This window comes from Elephas maximus, chromosome 3 (genome assembly GCF_024166365.1).
Source record: "Elephas maximus indicus isolate mEleMax1 chromosome 3, mEleMax1 primary haplotype, whole genome shotgun sequence".
NCBI classification, from domain to species: Eukaryota; Metazoa; Chordata; class Mammalia; order Proboscidea; family Elephantidae; genus Elephas; species Elephas maximus.
Genome location: NC_064821.1, coordinates 216619323 through 216639790, shown reverse-complemented (window position 1 = coordinate 216639790; position 20468 = coordinate 216619323). Strand labels below are relative to the sequence as shown.

At 37.9% G+C, this 20468-nt stretch overlaps 1 protein-coding gene across 3 annotated transcripts in view; it reads left to right on the top strand.

Moving 5' to 3' along the window:
- DCAF6 (DDB1 and CUL4 associated factor 6) overlaps window positions 1-20468 on the top strand; it is a 171121-nt gene that overhangs the window by 149634 nt on the left and 1019 nt on the right. For all 3 annotated transcript variants that reach the window (XM_049881321.1, XM_049881319.1, XM_049881320.1), the window contains 4 exons: window positions 8611-8749; window positions 10359-10515; window positions 11344-11432; window positions 13969-14074. In XM_049881321.1, the coding sequence (XP_049737278.1) occupies window positions 8611-8749; window positions 10359-10515; window positions 11344-11432; window positions 13969-14074 (491 nt within the window). The remainder of the gene's footprint in view (window positions 1-8610; window positions 8750-10358; window positions 10516-11343; window positions 11433-13968; window positions 14075-20468) is intronic.

Sequence of the window (20468 nt, the reverse complement as noted above, 5' to 3'; positions counted from 1 at the left end):
ACTGCTTTTGGTAGAATAGACATTTTTATAATGTTAAGTCTCCCTATCCACGAGCAAGGTATGTTCTTCCACTTATGTAAGTCTCTTTTGGTTTCTTGCAGAAGTGTACTGTAGTTTTCTTTGTATAAGTCTTTTAGATCTCTGGTAAGATTTATTCCTAAGTATTTTATCTTCTTGGGGACTACTGTAAATGGCATTGATTTGGTGATTTCCTCTTCGATGTTCTCTTTGTTGGTGCAGAGGAATCCAACTGATTTTTGTATGTTTATCTTGTATCCCGATACTCTGCTGAACTCTTCTCTTAGTTTCAGTAGTTTTCTGGAGGATTCCTTAGGGTTTTCTGTGTATAAGATCATGGCATCTGTAAATAGAGATACTTTTACTTCTTCCTTGCCAACCTGGATGCCCTTTATTTCTTCATCTAGCCTAATTGCTCTGGCTAGGACTTCCAGCACAATGTTGAATAAGAGTGGTGATAAAGGGCATCCTTGTCTGGTTCCTGATCTCAATGGGAATGTTTTCAGGCTCTCTCCATTTAGGGTGATGTTGGCTGTTGGTGTTGTATAAATGCCCTTTATTATATTGAGAAATTTTCCTTCTATTCCCATTTTGCTGAGAGTTTTTATCATGAATGAGTGTCGAACTTTGTTAAATGCCTTTTCTGCATCAATTGATAAAATCATGTGATTCTTGTATTTTGTTTTCTTTATTTGGTGGATTACACTAATTGTTTTTCTAATGTTGAACCATCCCTGCATACCTAGTAGGATCCCACTTGGTCATGGTGAATTATTTTTTTGATATGTGTTGAATTCTATTGGGTAGAATTTTGTTTAGGATTTTTGCATCTACATTCATGAGGGATATAGGTCTATAATTTTCTTTTCTTGTGGTGTCTTTACCTGGTTTTGGTATCAGGGATATGGTAGCTTCATAGAATGAGTCTGGGAGTATTGGGTCCTTTTCTGTGTTCTGAAATACCTTTAGTAGTAGTGGCGTTAACTCTTCTCTGAAAGTTTGGTAGAACTCTGCAGTGAAGCCATCTGGACCAGGGCTTTTTTTTTGTTGGGAATTTTTTTGATTACCTTTCAAATCTCTTCTTTTGTTATGGGTCTATTTAGTTCTACCTCTGTTTGTGTTAGTTTAGGTAGGTAGTGTGTTTCTAGGAATTCATCCATTTCTTCTAGGTTTTCAAATTTGTTTGAGTATAGTTTTTCATAGTAATCTGATATGATTCTTTTAATTTCAGTTGGGTCTGTTGTAATATCACCCATCTCATTTCTTATTCGGGTTATTTGCTTCCTCTCCTGTTTTTCTTTTGTCAGTTTGGCTAGTGGTTTATCAATTTTGTTGAGTTTTTCAAAAAACCAGCTTTTGGTCTTCTTAATTCTGTCAATTGTTTTTCTGTTTTCTATTTCATTTAGTTCAGCTCTAATTTTTCTTATTTGTTTTCTTCTGTTGCCTGTGGGTTTCGTTCGTTGCTCTCTATTTGTTCAAGTTGTAGGGATAATTCTTTGATTTTGGCCCTTTCTTCTTTTGGATGTGTGCATTTATTGATATAACTTGGCCTCTGACCTGTGTCCTTTGCTGTGTCCCAAAGGTTCTGATAGGAAGTGTTTTCATTCTCATTGGATTCTCTGAATTTCTTTATTCCATCCTTAATGTCTTCTATAATCCAGTCTTTTTTGAGCAGGGTATTGTGCAGTTTCTAAGTGTTTGATTTCTTTTCCCTGCTTTTCCTGTTATTGATTTCCACTTTTATGGCCTCATGGTCAGAGAAGATGCTTTGTAATATTTCAGTATTTTGGATTCTGCTAAGGCTTGCTTTATGACCAAATATGTGGTCTATTCTAGAGAATGTTCCATGTGCACTAGAAAAGCAAGTATAGTTGGTTGCTGTTGCGGGGGAGTATTCTGTATATTGTCAAGTCGGTTGATTGTGGCATTTAGATCTTCCCGTGTCTTTATTGAGCTTCTTTTTGGATGTCCTGTCCCTCACCGAAAGTGGTGTGTTGAAGTGTCGTAGTATTATTGTGGAGCTGTCTATCTCAGTTTTCAATGCTGATAGAGTTTGTTTTCTGTATCTTGAAGCCCTGTCATTGGGTGCATAAATATTTAATATGATTATATCTTCTTGGTGTATTGTCCCTTTAATCATTAGTGTCCTTCCTTATCCTTTCTGATGGATTTAACTTTGAAGTCTATTTTGTCAGAAATTAATATTGCCACTCCTGCTGTTTTTTGATTGTTGTTTGCTTGATATATTTTTTTTTCATCCTTTGAGTTTTTGTTTGTTTGTGTCTCTAAGTCTAAGGTTTGTCTCTTGTAGGCAGCATATAGATGGATCTTGTTTTTTAATCCATTCTGCCACTTTTTGTCTCTTTATTGGTGCATTTAGTCCATTGACATTCAGGGTAATTATGGATAGGTATAAGTTTAGTGCTATCATTTTGATGTCTTTTTTTGTGTGTTGACAGCTTCTTTTTCCCACTTGATTTTATGTGCTGAGTAGATTTTCTTTATATATTGTCCTTTCCTCATATTTGTTGTTGTTGATTTTGTTTCTGCTGAGTCTGTATTTTTCCCTTGTATTTTATTTTGATGAGTAGGATAGTTTGTCTCCTTTGTGGTTACCTTATTATTTACCCCTACATTTTTTTTCCTTCTAAATTTAAAACTAACTTTTATTTCTTTTTTTAGCCATATCTTCCTCTCCATATGGAAGGTTATGATTACATTTCTTAATTCCTCTTTATTATTTTAATGTTGTCCTCTTTTGTATAATAACATCGCCGTTACCCTGTATTGGGCTCTTTTTTTTTTTTTAAATCTTGCTTTGTTTTTTTGGATTTCCCTGTCTGGGTTGACTTCTGGTTGCTCTGCCCAGTGTTCTACTCTTGGATTGATATCTGATATTATGGATTTTCTAACCAAAGAACTCTGTTTAGTATTTCTTGTAATTTTGGTTTGGTTTTTATGAATTCCCTCAACTTGTATTTATCTGGAAATGTCTTAATTTCACTTTCATATTTCAGAGACAGTTTTGACAGATATATGATTCTTGGCAGGCAATTTTTTTCCTTCAGTTTTTAAATATGTCATCCCATTGCCTTCTTGCCTGCATGGTCTCTGCTGAGTAGTCTGAGCTTATTCTTATTGGCTCTCCTTTGTCGGTGACTTTTCGTTTATCCCTAGCTGCTCTTATAATTCTCTCTCTATCTTTGATTTTGGCAAGTTTGATTATAATACGCCTTGGTGACTTTCTTTTAAGATCTACCTTATGTGGAGTTCGATGAGCATCTTGGATAGATATCTTCTCATCTTTCACAATATCAGGGAAGTTTTCTGCCAAGAAATCTTCAACAATTCTCTCTGTTATTTTCTGTTATCCTTCCCTGTTCTGGTACTCCATTCACTCATAGGTTATTTCCCTTGATAGAGTCCCACATGATTCTTAAGGTTTCTTCATTTTTTTTAATTCTTTTATCTGATTTTTCTTCAAATATATTAGTGCCAAGTGATTTATCTTCGAGTTCAGAAATTCTGGCTTCTACTTGCTCAGCTCTGCTCTTCTGACTTTCTATTGAGTTATCTAATTCTGTAATTTTATTGTTAATCTTCTGAATTTCTGATTGCTGTCTGTCTATGGATTTTTCCAGCTTATTAAACTTTTCATCATGCTCCTGAATAATCTTTCTAATTTCTTCAATTGCTTTATCTGTGTGTTTCTTGGCTTGTCCTGCATATTGCCTCATTTCCTTCCTGATGTCTTCAAGGGTTCTGTATATTAAACTTTTGTATTCTTCATCTGGTAATTCCAGGAATGCACTTTCATCTAGAAGATCCCTGGATTCTTTGTTTTGAGAGCCTGTTGAGGTGATCATGGTCTGTTCCTTTATGTGACTTGATATTGACTGTTGTCTCCAAGCCATCTGTAAGTTATTGTATTAGTTTATGCTTGCTTACTGTGTCATAGCTACTTGCTTTGTTTTGTTTTGGTATACCCCTATGGGTTGCTTGAGTGAGCTACCTTGATTATTTTCGCCTTTGGAGCACTGGTGTCCTGTCCCCAGCTGGCTGGAGCTGTTATCAGGTATATCAGTCTGAGAGTCCATTCAATTTTCTTGTATGAATTCAGCTCAGGTTTCCAGGTAGCTGATATCAAGTGTGTGGTACAGGCTCTGTCCTATAGTCTTAGAGGGGCAGGGGTGATTGGCATTTATACCAGTATCTGATTGCAGCAGGGGGTCACACTCTGAACAAGGCAGGGGGCTGAGAACCAAGCCCCAAGCGTCTCTGAGGAAAATGCGTCTCTGTTCCGTAGAGCGGTGGATTCTGCAGATGGACCATGGGTACCCGAAGTTTTTGGTTGTAAGGACTGGGAGGTACCAGTTTTTTTTCGACTCTTGTCGTGGGTGGCTGGGTGAGCTGAGTGGAGCTACCAGTCCTTTGGTCCCTGATGTGGGTAGGTGAGGACCTTGTTTAACAGGCAAAGCAATGTCAAACGTCAAACACCCACCTTTCCGCCGCACAGCTGAAATGGTTGGAGTTTGCCAGCAAGGGCCTATTCTCCCGAAATAGGCCCACACAGGTCCATGCAGAAGGGAAAGGTGCTGAGGGTGAGGGTCCACAGATGGTTTATGCTGGAACAGGACATGCTTCTGTCCTGAGTTCCCCCGGTTAATGGAGCTACCAAATTATCTTTACCCCCCCAGTTGAAAATTTTTTCCTTCCCCAAGGCCGGGAGGATGGCTCTAGGTGCTCACCAGGGTCTATCTCAGGCCCAGGGATTCCACCGCTGAAGCTGGCTTGGGGGTGGGGAGGGTGCGGTAAAATATACGCAGGTACTTAGTTTTTGTGGAGAGCGCCATTCTCCTCAGGTTCTGGAGGTGTGAGTAGGCTGTGTGGCTGGCTGCTTCTCCCTGAGGAAACTGCGCCCGAACGCTAGGACCAGCCCGCTGCTGCCGTCGCTGCTCCGGGAATGGTGTCTGAGGGCTCCTCGCGATTCAGGTCCGGTAACTCCTCTCCGCTTCTGAATGACCTTTTCCTCCCCTGCTCCTCAGTTCGTTGTCTAAGCTTGCCTTTGATGCACAGGTCTCCCAGCTTGTCACAAATATACCCTTTTCACTTGTTTTTTCAGGTCTTTGTTGTAAAGAGGGCTCGATGGAAGCGTTTGTCTATTCCGCCGTCTTGGCTCCGCCTCCTCTCTTTTCCCCGTTTTATATGATCTTGCTTATTGGTCCAGTTGTGAGGATTTTTGTTTTCTTTATGTTGAGGTGTAATCCATACTGAAGGCTGTGGTCTTTGATCTTCATCAGTAAGTGCTTCAAGTCCTCTTCATTTTCAGCAAGCAAGGTTGTGCCACCTGCATAACGCAGGTTGCTAATGAGTCTTCCTCCAATCCTGATGCCCCGTTCTTCTTCATATAGTCCAGCTTCTCAGATTATTTGCTCAGCGTATAGATTGAATAGGTATTGTAAAAGGGTACAACCTTGATGCACACCTTTCCTAACTTTAAACCATGCAATGTCCCCTTGTTCTGTTTGGATGACTGCCTCTTGATCTATGTACAGGTTCCTTATGAGCACAATTAAGTGTTCTGAAATTCCAGTTTTCCACAATGTTATCCATAATTTGTTAACGATCCGCACAGTGGAATGCCTTAGCTTAGTCAGTAAAACACAGGTAAACATCCTTCTGGTATCCTCTGCTTTCAGCCAGGATCCATCTGACATCAGCAGTGATATCCCTGGTTCTACGTCCTCTTCTGAATCCAGCCTGAATTTCTGGCAGTTCTCTGTCAATATGCTTCTGCAGCCGCTTTTAAATGATCTTCAGCAAAATTTTGCTAGCGTGTGGTATTAATGATATTGTTTGATAATTTCCGCATTTGGTTGGATCATCTTTCTTGGCAATAGGCATATATGTGAATCTCTCATCCCTGAACCCAGCACTATAGAACTTAGAGAACGATGAAATTTTATGAAAAAGAACACCTGTTTGTTATAAAAGTGCGAGTATATATTTGTTTAAAAAGTCGTTATTAACATTTTGGGCTATATCCTTCTGGACTCTTCTTAGGCATATATAACCCAAACCCAGTGCCGTCGAGTCGATTCCAACTCATAGCTACCCTATAGGACAGAGTAGAACTCCCCAGCATATATATATATATTTTTTTAATGGAGTATTTTTTAAGCTGTGTTTTAGAATCAGCTGGTATGATGCTGACGTTTTCCATGTCATTGCAGTGAATCTTCTTTATCCTTTTTAATGGTGCCATATGTGTTCCACTTACCATAATTTATTTTACCTGTTTTCTCTATGAGAACATTTAGATCACTTCCAGTCTTTCTTAATTACAGTACTGTAGTAATCATACTTACACCTGTATTTGCATACTTGTTTAAGTTTTTGTACAGTATACTATACATTTTCTAAAAGTAAATTGTTGAGTCAAAGTTTATACACGTTTTACATTTCAATAGATATTTAATTTCTCTAATATATTGCTGGTGGGGGTGTAAATTGGTACCACCATGTTGGAAAACTATTTGGCAGTATATACTAAAGATGAACATATACACATACGTCTAGCACTTCCTGTCCTAGATACACACCCAACGGGAGTATATCCATATGCAGCACTATTTTAGTAATAGAAAGCTGTCGCACTAGCAGTAGAAAGGGTAAAATGTCTATACAAAGTAATGCTCTACAGCGAAGAGTCTGAGTCAACTGGAGCCAACGTGCACCCACATAATGTTGAGCTAAAGAAAAAAAAAAAAAAGGTAGACACAAAAGGCTATATATTGTATTGCTTCATTTATTAACGTTCAAAAACAGGCAAAATGAATCCATGGTGTTAGAATTCAGAATCGAGGTTATGCTTAAGGGGGAGTAAGATAGGAATGGGGCCCGAGGAGGCTTCTGGATTTCTGATTCTGCTGTTTCTCAAAACTGGTTCTGGTCACATGGAGCGTTCCATTTGTGAAAACTCAGCTGTATGTGTATCCCACTTTAATGGAAAGTTTATAATGAAAGAGTACTAATTTATTTTTTATATAAAGAACCACTTTCAAACTCCTACCAATAGCGCCAGTTTTCCTGAACTCTTGCTACTGTGATCAACAAAAAGTCTTTGTCAAGCTGATAGATGTAAAAAGACTTCAATTTGTTATTTTATTTTTATTAATGAGACTGAGCACCTTTTTGTATATTTACTAACTCTATTTCTTCTGTAATGTCTCTGCTCATGTCCTTTTACTATTTTCCTGTTACAATGTTTGTTTTTGTTACTGATTTGTAGACTTTTTATATATAATGGATTTTTGGTCTATTATGCATCAAAATATAAAGTCTTAAATAACAAATTCAAATTATCAAGATTATTAAGTAATATCATATATTAGGGAGTCTTGGTGGCATAGTGGTTGAGAGCTTGGTTGCCAACCCAGAGATCAGCAGTTTGAATCCATCACCAGCTCCTCAAAATCCCTATGGGGCAGTTTTACTCTGCCTACCTTTGGAAGCCCTGTTGGCGTAATGGTTAAGAGATACTGCTGCTTACCAAAAGGCCGGCAGTTCAAATTGACCAGGTGCTCCTTGGAAACTCTGTGGCGCAGTTCTACTTTGTCCTGTAGGGTCGTCTATGAGTCAGAAGCGACTCGATGGCAGTGGGTTTGGTTTTTGGGTTATAGGGTTGCCATAAGTCAAAATCGACTTGATGGCAACGGGGTTTTATCATGTGTTAGAATTTTCTCCTAATAGTGAAATCAGTCTTAAGGAGAGGCTGTTCTTCAGTCCCCAACTCTGTCACCCACTCAGTTCTACGAAGGGTAAAATCTGCCATCATCTGTACTCCAGTATGGAGTAGGTATGTCAAAGGTGTTACTTCAAAGTCCTTATTTTATTGCTTACATGTTAATATTCTCTTTATCTTGACTGGGACCCTGGTGGCATAGTGGTTACGCTTTTGGCTGCTAACCAAAAGGTTGGCAGTTCAAATCTACCAGGCCCTCCTTGGAAACCCTGTGGGGCAGTTCCACCCTGTCCTGTAGGGTCGCTGTGAGTCGGAATCGACTCGACGGCAACAGGTTTGGTTGTTTTGTTTTGACTAGTCCGTTCTTTGCTTGGAACATCTTTAAATAATGTTTTAAATAGAATCTAAAACCATAATTCATTCATTGGTATTATCTGTTACCCTTAGTTTCTTTTGGTTTCTCTTTATGCCTTTACTTTTCCTAGTATGGAGAGGATGAAAACAAATTAGAATCATATTTGTTTTCTTTATAGTAAATTGCACATTAATTTTATATCTACATTGTGTTTTTATAAAACAGCCCTTTAAAAAAGTGTGCCGCATGCTATTTCCTTTATTTTCTCAACCTGTACCAAATTTCTAAGTGATCTCTTAACTAAAACATTTTATTTTAGTAACTCAACTAGTCTGGTATAGTCTCACTGTTGTGTCTGCCTTTTTATGCATTTGGTTGAGGGTGCCTTATTAAAATAATGTATGTAAAGTATCTTCTAGACTTACTCATTGTCATTCTGTACTGGCCTGTGAATTTATTTATTTTTGTTTTTATTTTAATATGTAATTCATAGACGCTCTGCTGTTGCTCGTATTCAGGAGTTCTTCAGGCGAAGAAAAGAAAGGAAAGAAATGGAAGAACTGGATACTTTGAACATTAGAAGGCCACTAGTAAAGATGGTTTATAAGGGTCATCGCAACTCCAGGACAATGGTACAAAATGCTCATGACGTTATTTAGGATAAACTGTAATTTCATAATATGTGTTTTTTTCATAATGATTATCTTCCTATATTGCCAGCATGATTTCACTATAACATTATTGCACTTTCATAGTTATCTCTTTACCTGAACATGGTTCTTTTAGTCCTACAGTATACCATGAGAGACCGTTATTTTTTATAAGAAAATTCTACCTTATTGAGGAAATATATGGAGTTTTTTTTTTTTTAATTTTAGCTTTTACAAGTCACTATTGTTTCTTTTTTAGTGCCTCACGCTTGTTTTCTACCTGAGAAGTTCCTATAGATTTTTTAGCTTATATTAGCTCCCTTTGTTAGTTTTGGAGAGAGGGATTTAGATTTATGAAAATCAGGTTTATTGTAACATATAGCCAGGTTTCTTGTAGCATAACACTTTTGATAAGTGAAGACTTGCTTTATTCCCTTTCTTTCTCCAGATTTTAATTTCCTCATCTGTGAGATAAGAAGAATGGACCAGATCTCTAAAATAATCTCTCCTATCTTTTACAATCCACAAGTCTATACACCCAATGCAATGTTAATTATTTACTGAGAGAACCTTGCTAGGTGTCTAATGTAACTGTTAACCCTGAACCTTTCATTTCTAGAGAGTGGTGTTCTCTTCATGTACTCACTGAGTCATTAAGAGGCATCTGCAGAATCTGTTTTCTTCAGGGCCTATGTAAGAAGTTACTTTGGGATAGAGAAATACAAGTTTTCTCATAGATATCACTGGCAGTAATAACGTAATTGTATTTTTTAAAAGGATGCTCATTATTAATAAATGCAACTGATTAACCTTTCTTGCATTTTGCTGGTTAACAATTTGGATGAAAATACTTAGAGGACAGGATGAAAATATAAAAAAGGAAGAAGATAAATATAACAGTAGCTCCATGTAACAAAAAAACTGGCTCCTCTTTTTTGGGTGAGCACCAAAAGGGGCCAAGGAGCTGCTGCAGTAAAGTGGTTGAAGAAACCCTGATCTGAAGTATAGAGGTTTTCATGGTTCGTTCAGGTGCATCCATTTAAAAAACATCATCATAACCATTTCATCACCTCCCATTCCTTTTGTCTCATTGCTTCGTAAAGGAAAATGTTTATATCTAATGGCTAATAAAAAAATCAGTGCTTTGTAAAGCTAAAATGGGACAACTTTTGGCAAGTTCAGCAATAGGTATGTAAGTTTCCATTAAACTGTCCAAAACCTGTGAAGTCTGTTTATTAATTAATAAATAGTTATTAATTAATTACCGACTGTGTGCCAGGAACTGTTTCAAGCACTGGAAATACAGCATTGAGGAGATCCTGATCTGAAGTACAAAAGTTTTTCATGGTTTATTCATGGTTCAGTGTTGAACAAAGAGAAGTCCCTGTCCTCGAGGAGCTCTTTTCATTACTTGCTGCCATGTTACCTCTGCTAATAAATCTGCATCATGATTTTAAGATACTAGAAGGCAAAGACTACTCAATTTTTTATTGTATTATTCTCTAAGCTAGTTTATTTTTTCTTAACTTGAGAATAGTGTAAATCTTCATTTTAACAACTTGGATTTGAATTCTCTTACAATTTGTTTTAGATAAAAGAAGCCAATTTCTGGGGTGCTAACTTCGTAATGAGCGGTTCCGACTGCGGCCATATCTTCATCTGGGATCGGCACACCGCTGAGCACCTGATGCTCCTGGAGGCTGATAATCACGTGGTCAACTGCCTGCAGCCACATCCCTTTGACCCAAGTAAGATGACTTCTTATAGGCAAGGGGTAGACATTATTAGCGTGATTTATCAATTCAAGTTTTTTTCTAGTAAGACTAATCCAAATTATCCTGCCAGGCAGCCACTAGAGTCAGCTGTAGCCCTGCTTGGACTTACAACAAACAAAATACCTGTTACCTCTTTGTTGATAGGCAGTATAAGGAAATAGGTCAAAGAGTGTATTCTCTTAATCTTTCTTCCAAGTTTTATCAGTTTTGAGAGGCTTGGCATGACTGAACTCTTCACTGCTTAGTCCAAATCGAACCTCCAGACCTTTTCAGTCTTCACGTCTAAATTAATTTGCCAGAGGAAAAGCATTTGCCTGCTCTTGCCGTTATTTGAGATTGCTCACGTATCGTATAAAATAGCAGTGAATAATAAAGAAAGAAACTTCAGTGATTGAAAGATGGTCTTAAAATTACATCCTAAGGTAACTTTGGAAACCCTGGCGGCGTAGTGGTTAAGTGCTACGGCTGCTAACCAAGAGGTCAGCAGCTCGAATCCGCCAGGTGCTCCTAGGAAACTCTATGGGGACAGTTCTACTCTGTCCTGTAGGGTCAGTAATGAGTCAGAATCGACTCCACCGCAGTGGGTTTGGTTTAGTTTTTGGTAAGATAACTTTTAGAAAATCTTCATAATAATATTCTCAATTAACAGCCAAATGTATCAGTACAATTTCTATTCTAGTTTAGTTTTGCTGTATAGACACTGTATGGTGATAGATATATATGCATGTGTATATATAAATAAATAGAGAAACACATACCATGTTTCTAAGATTTTTATTAATATGCAAATTTTATTTCTAGTTTTAGCCTCATCTGGCATAGATTATGACATAAAGATCTGGTCACCGCTGGAAGAGTCGAGGATTTTTAACCGAAAACTTGCTGATGAAGTAAGATCTTTATTACATGTATTTTAGACCATTTTTGATTTGTTCCTAAAATACTTTCCTAAGAAGAATCAAAGCAGCTTATTATTAGTTGCGGCATAAAACAAGTTACTGCAGTTAAATAGGTCAGATTTTAAGAAAAAGAGAACTTAAAATAAAAAACATACCTATAATACTGGAGGGATAATATCAAAATAGTACCTTGCTAATTATAACATTGATTATTAGTAATACCTATATTGGATGTATTATAGCTTAAGAAAAATAGGTTTTGACCATTTGTGGTTATTACAGTAACAAATCATATTACAAATGTGTCCTTAAGAAAATAAAAATATAGCTTTACTGTGTAAGCTTCTTGGATCAAGTAGACACATGAGACTACATGGGCAGCTCCTGTCTGGGGAAGAGATGAGAGGGCAGAGGGGGGTCAGAAGCTCGCCAAAAATAGAGAGTGGGGGGGAGGGACTGTGCCGCCTCATTAGAGGGAGAGCAACTAGACATATATAGCCCGGTGTATATAAGTTTTTGTATGAGAGACTGACTTGCTTTGTAAACTCTCACTTAAAGCACAATAAAAATTTAAGATATATATATATATATATATATAGCTTTACTATAGCCATGCTTTGTAATCAATCGCCATTTTTAATTGTTTTGTATTTTGAGTTTTTCTTAAAAAGGAATGGGACTTTCTCACTTTTGGAAGCAATAGGTGGCAGAATTGGAGAATCTTTTCCTTTATTGCTATCCTCTAAGATTTCCTTAGCCTCTTGCTAAAGCAGTAGTTTTCAAACTGAATTCTGCGAAGCTCTTGGTTTCTTGCGGGATTGGGAGAGACCAAGTAGCTGACAGGAAGGCTGGACTCTGGACCTGTCCTCCCCGACTTCAACCAGAATTTTTATATAATGGGTTTTCATATAAGATCTCTTAACGAAAATCAGGGTTGGTTGCTAAAAATATTAGTAAGTTGGAAAACCACTACTCTAGAGCAAGGTTAAAAAAAAAAAAAAAGAAAACCGAACCCATTGCCATGGAGCTAATTCCAACTCACAGTGACCCTGTAGAACAGAATAGAGCTGTCCCATAGGGTTTCCAAGGAGCAGCTGGTGGATTTGCACTGCCCACCTATTGATTGGCAGCCAGGTTCTTAACTCCTGAGCCACCAGGGCCCCAGGGCAAGGCTGGCAGTCCGCAGTTCCTACATATACTTTTGCTCACTGAATAGATGTTTATAAAACACTTGCTAAATTAAATGTCAGGCACAGTGCTGGGGATAAAGAGGGGAAGCTCAGCCCTCATAGTCTAGTGGTAAAGACAGGCCTGTAAACAAACTACAGAACACAGAGTGCTCAATGACAGTCAGAGGCATATGCAAAGTGTTTTGGGAGCAAAAAGAAACAACTGTGCTTATAAATAGGTTAGATGGGATGGGATTCACAGAAGAAATAAGAATTGGACTAAAGTTTGAAGTAGCATTTCACCAGGTAGACAAGGAGCAAAAAAATCATCCAAGACAGAAGGATCAGTTTCTGCCAAGTTATTATAAGGTAAATGAACCGTTACTGTGGTTAGAACCCTAGGGTACATGTAGGAAAGTTAGCTAAATTGGACTAGAAAGGTAGGTTGGGACCAAATTGTAAGGGGCCCTGTAGGATACCCTAATGAGTTGGGAATTTATTATAATTATCATTGAGGAACTGCTGACAGGTTTTAAGTCAGAATAAAATGATCACATTAGTATCCTCCCCCCGGCCTTTTTTTCCCTCTGATACTCTTTCTTCCCTTTTATTTCCTTTGCCATGCTCTTTGCTCTTCCTCTTTTTTTTTTTGCTTTGTCCATGTTTATACAGTAGCTCCCCAGGTGGTCGTGGATATTCATTTAGTCTTATTCTTGGTTCTTAAGACTCAATTCTTTGCTAACTCTTGTCCAAAAGTATTTTTCAGGAGTACTTTGCCTTAGTCAGGATAATATCCTCTCGAGGGACCCAGGTGACCAGGGATAATTATTTAACGTAGAGTGTCACTAAAAATATTAGTCTGCTGTAGAGAAAAGTACTGAGCAGGCACAAAGTAGATTGTTCTGGGAGACAAATGACAAGTAAAAAGCTAAATTGAATTCTTGAATATTTTAAGTAGCCTCAAAGTTCAACCTTTGTCTTTCTGCTACAATTGAAAGAATAGTATTCTCTGAACTTACTCTCTCAAATCCAAGTTAAACTAATTATTTGGTATCTGATAGCCTTAAGGCTAGGAGCCCTGGTGGCACAGTGGTTAAAAGCTCAGCTTCTAACCAAAAGGTCAGCAGTTTAAATCCACCAGCCGCTCCTTGGAAACCCTATGGGGCAGTTCTGCTTTGTCTTGTAAGGTCGCTATGAGTCAGAATTGACTCGATGGCAACAGGTAGCCTTAAGGCAGAAACATAGATATCATACATACACATACTGAAGTAGCTTCTCCTGGAACCATGTTCCAAATGTTCAAGAAAAAGATACAGTTACATGTGATCTTTGACATGGTCCTTTAACTTGCCTCAAAGGTTATAACTCGAAATGAACTCATGCTGGAAGAGACTAGAAACACCATTACAGTTCCAGCCTCTTTCATGTTGAGGATGTTGGCTTCACTGAATCACATCCGAGCTGGTAAGAACTTTCAGTGTACTATCAACATCATTATTATATTTGAAAAATGTGTCATTAAGATCTGCTTAAACAGGATTTATATAATTTCCTTAACATCATATAATAACGGCAGTTAAATCTGAACCTGTGAACTCTTGGTCTTAGCACAGTAACTTACCATCTCATGAACGAATTTTATTGAAAACTGGTCAAAATGAAAAGATAGAGTCACTTGAAAACTTTCTTCACCTGCTTTTTTTTTCTCAATGTGAAGGATCACATAAACCTTACGATGAATTATAGTAAGTAATCCTCTAATAGTTTATTTGGTCAAAATCATTCATATCCCAGATAAAAATAAATGTAACATGCTAAGAAGAAGGTTGAAACAGATGCCTCAGTGTGTTTTTTTTTAAGAATTTTTTTTGTTTTAGATGATAAGCTGATGTTCAGTGTCATGGATACACAAAAATGCCGGTATTACAACTGTTACGCAAGAAGGAATTGAATAATCTGTGTTCATAACAATAGAAAAGGTCCAGTATCCATTATAAAGCAAAATATGATTTCTTGTTTATCACTCTTAATTGATGTCATAAGTTAAATTTCCTTATATATGGGGTATTATCATTTAATAATAACATTTATAGAGTTCCTGTAATGTGTCCAAAGTAGTCATTTCAAAAATTTATCTTTATATAACTCCAGCCCTTTACAAGGGATGTTATTTGTAATGACTTACCCAAAGTCATAGAACTGATAAACAGTGAGCCTGAACTTGAAACCAGCTTTCTAAGCCTTTACTCTCCTTTGACCTAGAAATTCCACTCACAGGGATATAGTCAGGTCATTAATAAGGTTTGCAAGGCTCTGGATGATCTGATCTTAAACTACTTTTCTAGTTCATTTATAGTACTTTCCTTCTCTATACTCCATCCACTCTGGCCCTCTTGAAACCATTGGGATATACCAAACTCTTCTTTTATAACTATGCTACCCTCTCCCGTCCTCACTGTCTGTTAGGATAACATGCACTTATCCTTCAGGTCTACATAAGCAGTGACTTAAGTATCACTTCTGAGAGAGGAGGAATAAAGAGAGAAGTATTCCAGACAAAGTAAACAACATGTAGCATTTTCAAAGCCCTGAAGGAGAGAGAATGTGTGGTACATTTGAAGAATTTGGGGCGGGGAGGGGGGGAGTGATCTCATTTGTCTGTAATTAAAAGAATTGGAGAGAAAATAATCCTCAAATTGTAAATATTAGCTATTACCAGGAAAGGGTGAAAATTTCAAATGGTCGAAATAAAAATGAACCTAGAATATAAACATAAAATGTTAATGGTCCAGCAAAGTATATTTGCAATACTTCTTTGGGCTCTTTGTTGTTAAATTAGTCACTGTACCAGCTTTTGATTCATTTCCTTCAACACAGTGAATGGCTTTTACTATTTGTCCATTTGGGTTTCAGATTTGAGAAGGCACCATTTTATAGAACAACAACAAAAATGTTGATTATGACTTCTAAGATTTACTTGTTCTTAAAAAGAGATTATCTTCTTCAGTGTTTTCCTGTAGAAAACTAATTCTTCCATTTTTACAAGAACCTATTCTAAACAGGAGCTAATATGGCACTGGTTTGTTAGCTATTAGTTGCTACCATAATATAAAAATTCCCTTTCTTCCAGCAATTAAAAATAGACAATTTCTAGTTGGTGTACTCAACTTGGTGTAGTCATTAGCTCATCTTCTTGTTCCTCTTATGTAAAAGACCACATAGAATAAGGTACCTAAGTGTTTATATTTCTCATGCTCTTATCCTTGACAAATCTAGGTATTTGACGGGTAAATTAGTAAACCACTGCGTTCCTTTCCTTACCTTCAGTGTCCAGTATTCCAAGGACCATAATGTATGCATACTCAAAGAGACTTAGTAGTGGACTTTGGCCAGATAAGCACAGGCTGGCTACAAGATAACTCAGCCTATCTACTACTCCAAAGAGTTTTCTAGAAAATGCAAGGAATAGACTTGAGACAGCTCCTTCCTTCTAGAGCTGTGGTGTTTTAATGAAGGGTACTCATCAGATCCCCTGTGGGGCTTTTTAAAACTGCATATGCCTGGATCCCACCCCATAAAGATTCTGATGCATTTGATCCAAGTAGGGTTTGGGCTTCTGAATTTTAAAAAGCAACCAAAATTATTCTGATGAATATTGCACTAAAGACTTGTAGTCTAGGCCTCTTCTTGAGATATAAATTTAGTTCTGTGATCCTAGAAGCTTTAATAGGCTTTAGAAAGATGGTAATGGGTATATGGACCATTCTAGACTCTTTTAGAATATCTCAGAATCTTACCGAGTTATTCCCCTGCTTAAAATTCTCCTATGCCTCCCTGTGTTCTTGGGATAGAGTACAAATGTGTTAACATGGCTTATGAAAACCTCTGTAGTCTGTTGGCATTCTCCCTTTCATACCTCTGGACCTTTGCATGTGCAGATTTAGATAACCATCGTGTTCCCATCACATTGAGTTTACAGATACTTGCCACGTCATGCATAATTCACTCCATCAGCAAATCTTGTTAACTGCTCCAGAATATAACCCCTATCCATCTACTGTTGGTCTCTCTACTTGCACTTTTACCCTCATACAACCTGATTTCCACATAGCAGCCAGGAGGGATCCTTTTGAAGTAGAGGTCAGTAAACTTGTTCTGTAAAGTGCCAGATAGTAAATACTTTAGGATTTGTGGGCCACACACATTTCTGTCGCAACTACTCAACTGTGCTGTTGGAGTGCAAAAGCAGCCATAGAATGGACGTGCCAAAAAAAAAAAAAAAAAGTTCTAATAAATCTTTTTAAAAACAGACAGTAGGCTGAGATTTGCCATAGTTTGCTAACCTTTGTTTTAAAACATAAATTAGATCATGCCTAATTTCTGCTTAAAATTCTTAGTGGCTCTCCATTGCCCTTAAAATAAAACTCAGAGTTCTTACTGGTCTGCAAGGTCCTAAATGATTTAAACCTCTCACTTCAGCTCATTGCAGTTTTCCCCTACCTCACTGCATTTTAGCCATGCTGGCCTCTTCTCTTCAAACTCATCAAGCTTGTTACCACCTTTAGGACCTTTCTGCTTGCTGTTTCTTGTTCCTGAAAGACTTTATCCCCAGAACTTCACATAGAATTGAATGTACCGTTGAGGTCTCAGCTCCAGTGTCATCTCCTTGGAAAGATCTTTCCTGGTCACCTGATCTGAAGTTGCTCGCGGTGCACTCTCACACTGTCTTCCCCACTTAGTCACTTTCTCATTGTTGCCCTATTTGATTTTCCTCAAATACTTATCACTCTTACATTTCATTTATCTGTTGCCTTGTTGCAGGTTAAAAGAGGAAAGCACATTTGTTGTCTTGTTTGTTATGCCTCCTCCTCTAGAAAGTAAGCTTCTTAAGAACAAAGACCTAGTTTGTCTTAATCACAGGTGGATGTTTAGCTCCTAGAACAGTGCCTGGCACATAATAGTTGCTCAATAAATGTTTGTTGAATGAATGGGTGAATGAATGAATGAACTTCTAGTATCATATCTATTGCTAATGATGCGTCTTGTATTTATTCTCTTAGGAAAGTAGAATAAATTCTTTGTGGAGTAAAGCCTGGAAAATAAAAACAGTATTTTTGTGGAACACGGGTTTCCTTTGGGGATTTTTTCCTAAGATTCCTCCTGTTCTCCCTCTTCCACCAGCACTCTCCCCTCCCCCCGCCCCGCTACCCCAGTATATGTTTTAGGTAAGGAACTTATTTCATCTCTTCATATCATACCTCCCTCAGCCAAAAATAATTTTCTGAAGAAACATGAGAAGAAAGGAACCTTTCCACAAATTTAAAACTTATTTACAAAGCAATTTTGCCTTCTCTGTCTTTGAAAACAATGCATGTGGAAGTGACCTTATTTTCATTTTTCATTTGAAAGAACACAGCATTCTTCAAATCTCCTTGATCTATAATTGCCAGCTAGAAATCTGTGGAAGTATTGAACTGCTTTGCCAGTTTTACTGCTCCAGTAGCACTTGTGAACAGATTTTATTCAATTTATTCTTAGAAATTGGGTTTACATTCCAAGAGATCACTCTGCAGCAGTTGAATGAGTTGAATTTGAGGAATGAACAGCTATTTTGTCCTCCTCCTCATTCCAGAAGCCACTGTCAATTATTTTGTGACGTAAGAGACTTTTGGCCCTCACTTGTCTCCTTGTTTCTTGCTTTGAACTCCGCTTTAAACGCTGTGACATTATTTTCTTAACCTTCTACTTGCATATCTTCATTTATAGTGTGATAACCAAAAGAAATTTGGATAAGAAGCCTACAAACTTCCAAATAGCTTTCTCATGCTCAGTTGATATGACTCAATGGGTTTTTTTTAATATAGTCAATCATATCCAGGATTCCTACTTAGGATAAAATACTTAACTGGAATGGGAACTTAATGTTTTATTCTGTCATGAAAGTATATGACACAGTAAAAATCTTGGAATCTCTTTTATACGAGCACTCCTTAGGGAGACGTTTATTGGTCAGAAATCCTTTCACTGTGTTTTGATTACTTAATAATCTGTGAAGGTCTATTTGAATCCTACTTTGTTCATTTAGTTTACAAATGTGTATTGAGCATTGATTATATAATAATAATAGCTAAGTTTTTGTTTATAATTTGGGTTAAAAATCATATACGTATACATTATCTCATTAATTCCTTAAGCAACTGGTGATGCGTCATGCTAGGCACACGTTTGATCCTGAGTATGTCGGTCTTACTTTTCAGAGACTAAAATTATTATCGTATAACCCCTTTTATATTTATTTACATGTAACTAAGCAGTCTGCTCTTAGAGTGAAACCAATACACTGATTTTTATAAAACTGAGTAATAAAAAAAAATTAACATTGGAATGAAGTCAGCATTAAATAAAAAGCAAACTGAACCCATTGTCGCTGAGTCAGTTCCAACTCATAGCGACCCTATAGGATAGAATAGAACTCCCCTATAGGGTTTTCAGTATGAATCCACCAGGCGCTCCTTGGAAACCCAATGAGGCAGTTCTAGTCTGCTCTACAGGTTTGCTATGAGTCGGAATCGACTCAGTGGCAACAGGTTTATAGGGTTTCCAAGGCTGTAATCTTTACAGAAGCAAACTTTCACTTCTTTCTCTCACGGAGAGGCTGGTGGGTTTGAACCACCAACCTTTTGGTTAGCAGCCTAGCACTTAACCACTGTGCCACCAGGGCTCCTTGAAATCAGCATAAACCCCAAAACCAAACCTGCTGCTGTAGAGTCGATTCCTACTCATAGCAACCCTACAGGACAGAGTAGAACTGCCCCATTATAAAAGCAAACTGCCACACCTTTCTCCATGGAGTAATTGGTGGGTTCGAACCATCAACCTTTTTATTAGCAGCCAAGCACTTAACCACTGTGCCACCAGGGTTCCTTGAAGTCAGCCCAATTGGATCATCAAAGATACAGTCCCCGTGGTACATTGTCCCTGGTGTCATTGACCTAGGATCCAGTGGGAGCGCTTAAGCCTCTGTAGATAATAAATAAAATCTCCAGATTCAGCAGTGCATAGTGGTTAAGTCAAGTCTCCTCCTGCTTTTGATACTGGGACTGAACCATCCCCTATGTCTGACCTTTAATACTTCCCAGAAGGGCTTCCATCCTAGTGGTGGTAGTGATTTTATGCCGCTGCCTTCCCTTTATATCCTAATCTAACAAACCTTCTCTCAAATTTACGTGTGTTTATTCAACAAGCATTCATTGAACATCCTGTACTAGACGCTTAAGGTATAAAGATAAAAGACGTACTACACTCTAGTCTTCAAGAAGACATACAAACTATTCTAACAATTATGGTCATTATTATAAGGTTCCTACAAGATATTCTGGAATGTGGAGGAAGGAGCTCATAACTCTGCAGGTTGAGTGTTGAAAGAAGTCAGGGGAAAAGTTGCACAAAAGCGATAATGGTCACATTGAGATGAAGAATTGAAACAAGCACCCCAAGAAGAGGACCAGCAAGTGTAAATCATGAAGACTTGAGAGAACATGCTGTGCTCCAAACCAAACCAGCTGTTGTCGAGTCAATTCAACTCACAGTGACCCTACAGGACAGGGTACAACTGCCCCGTAGGGTTTCCAAGATTGTAAATCTTTATGGAAGCAGACTGCCAAATCTTTCTCCCACACAGTGGCTGGTGAATTCAAACTGCTGACCTGGTTAGCAGGCAAGTGCTTAACCACTGGGCCACTGGGGCTCATTCCATGCCGTGCTCACAGACTGGCAAGTGTTCGGCCTGGCTGGAGTGTAAGGTGCCCAGATGAGCGTGTTCAGAGACGAGACAGCACAGTCTGTAATTATACATTGA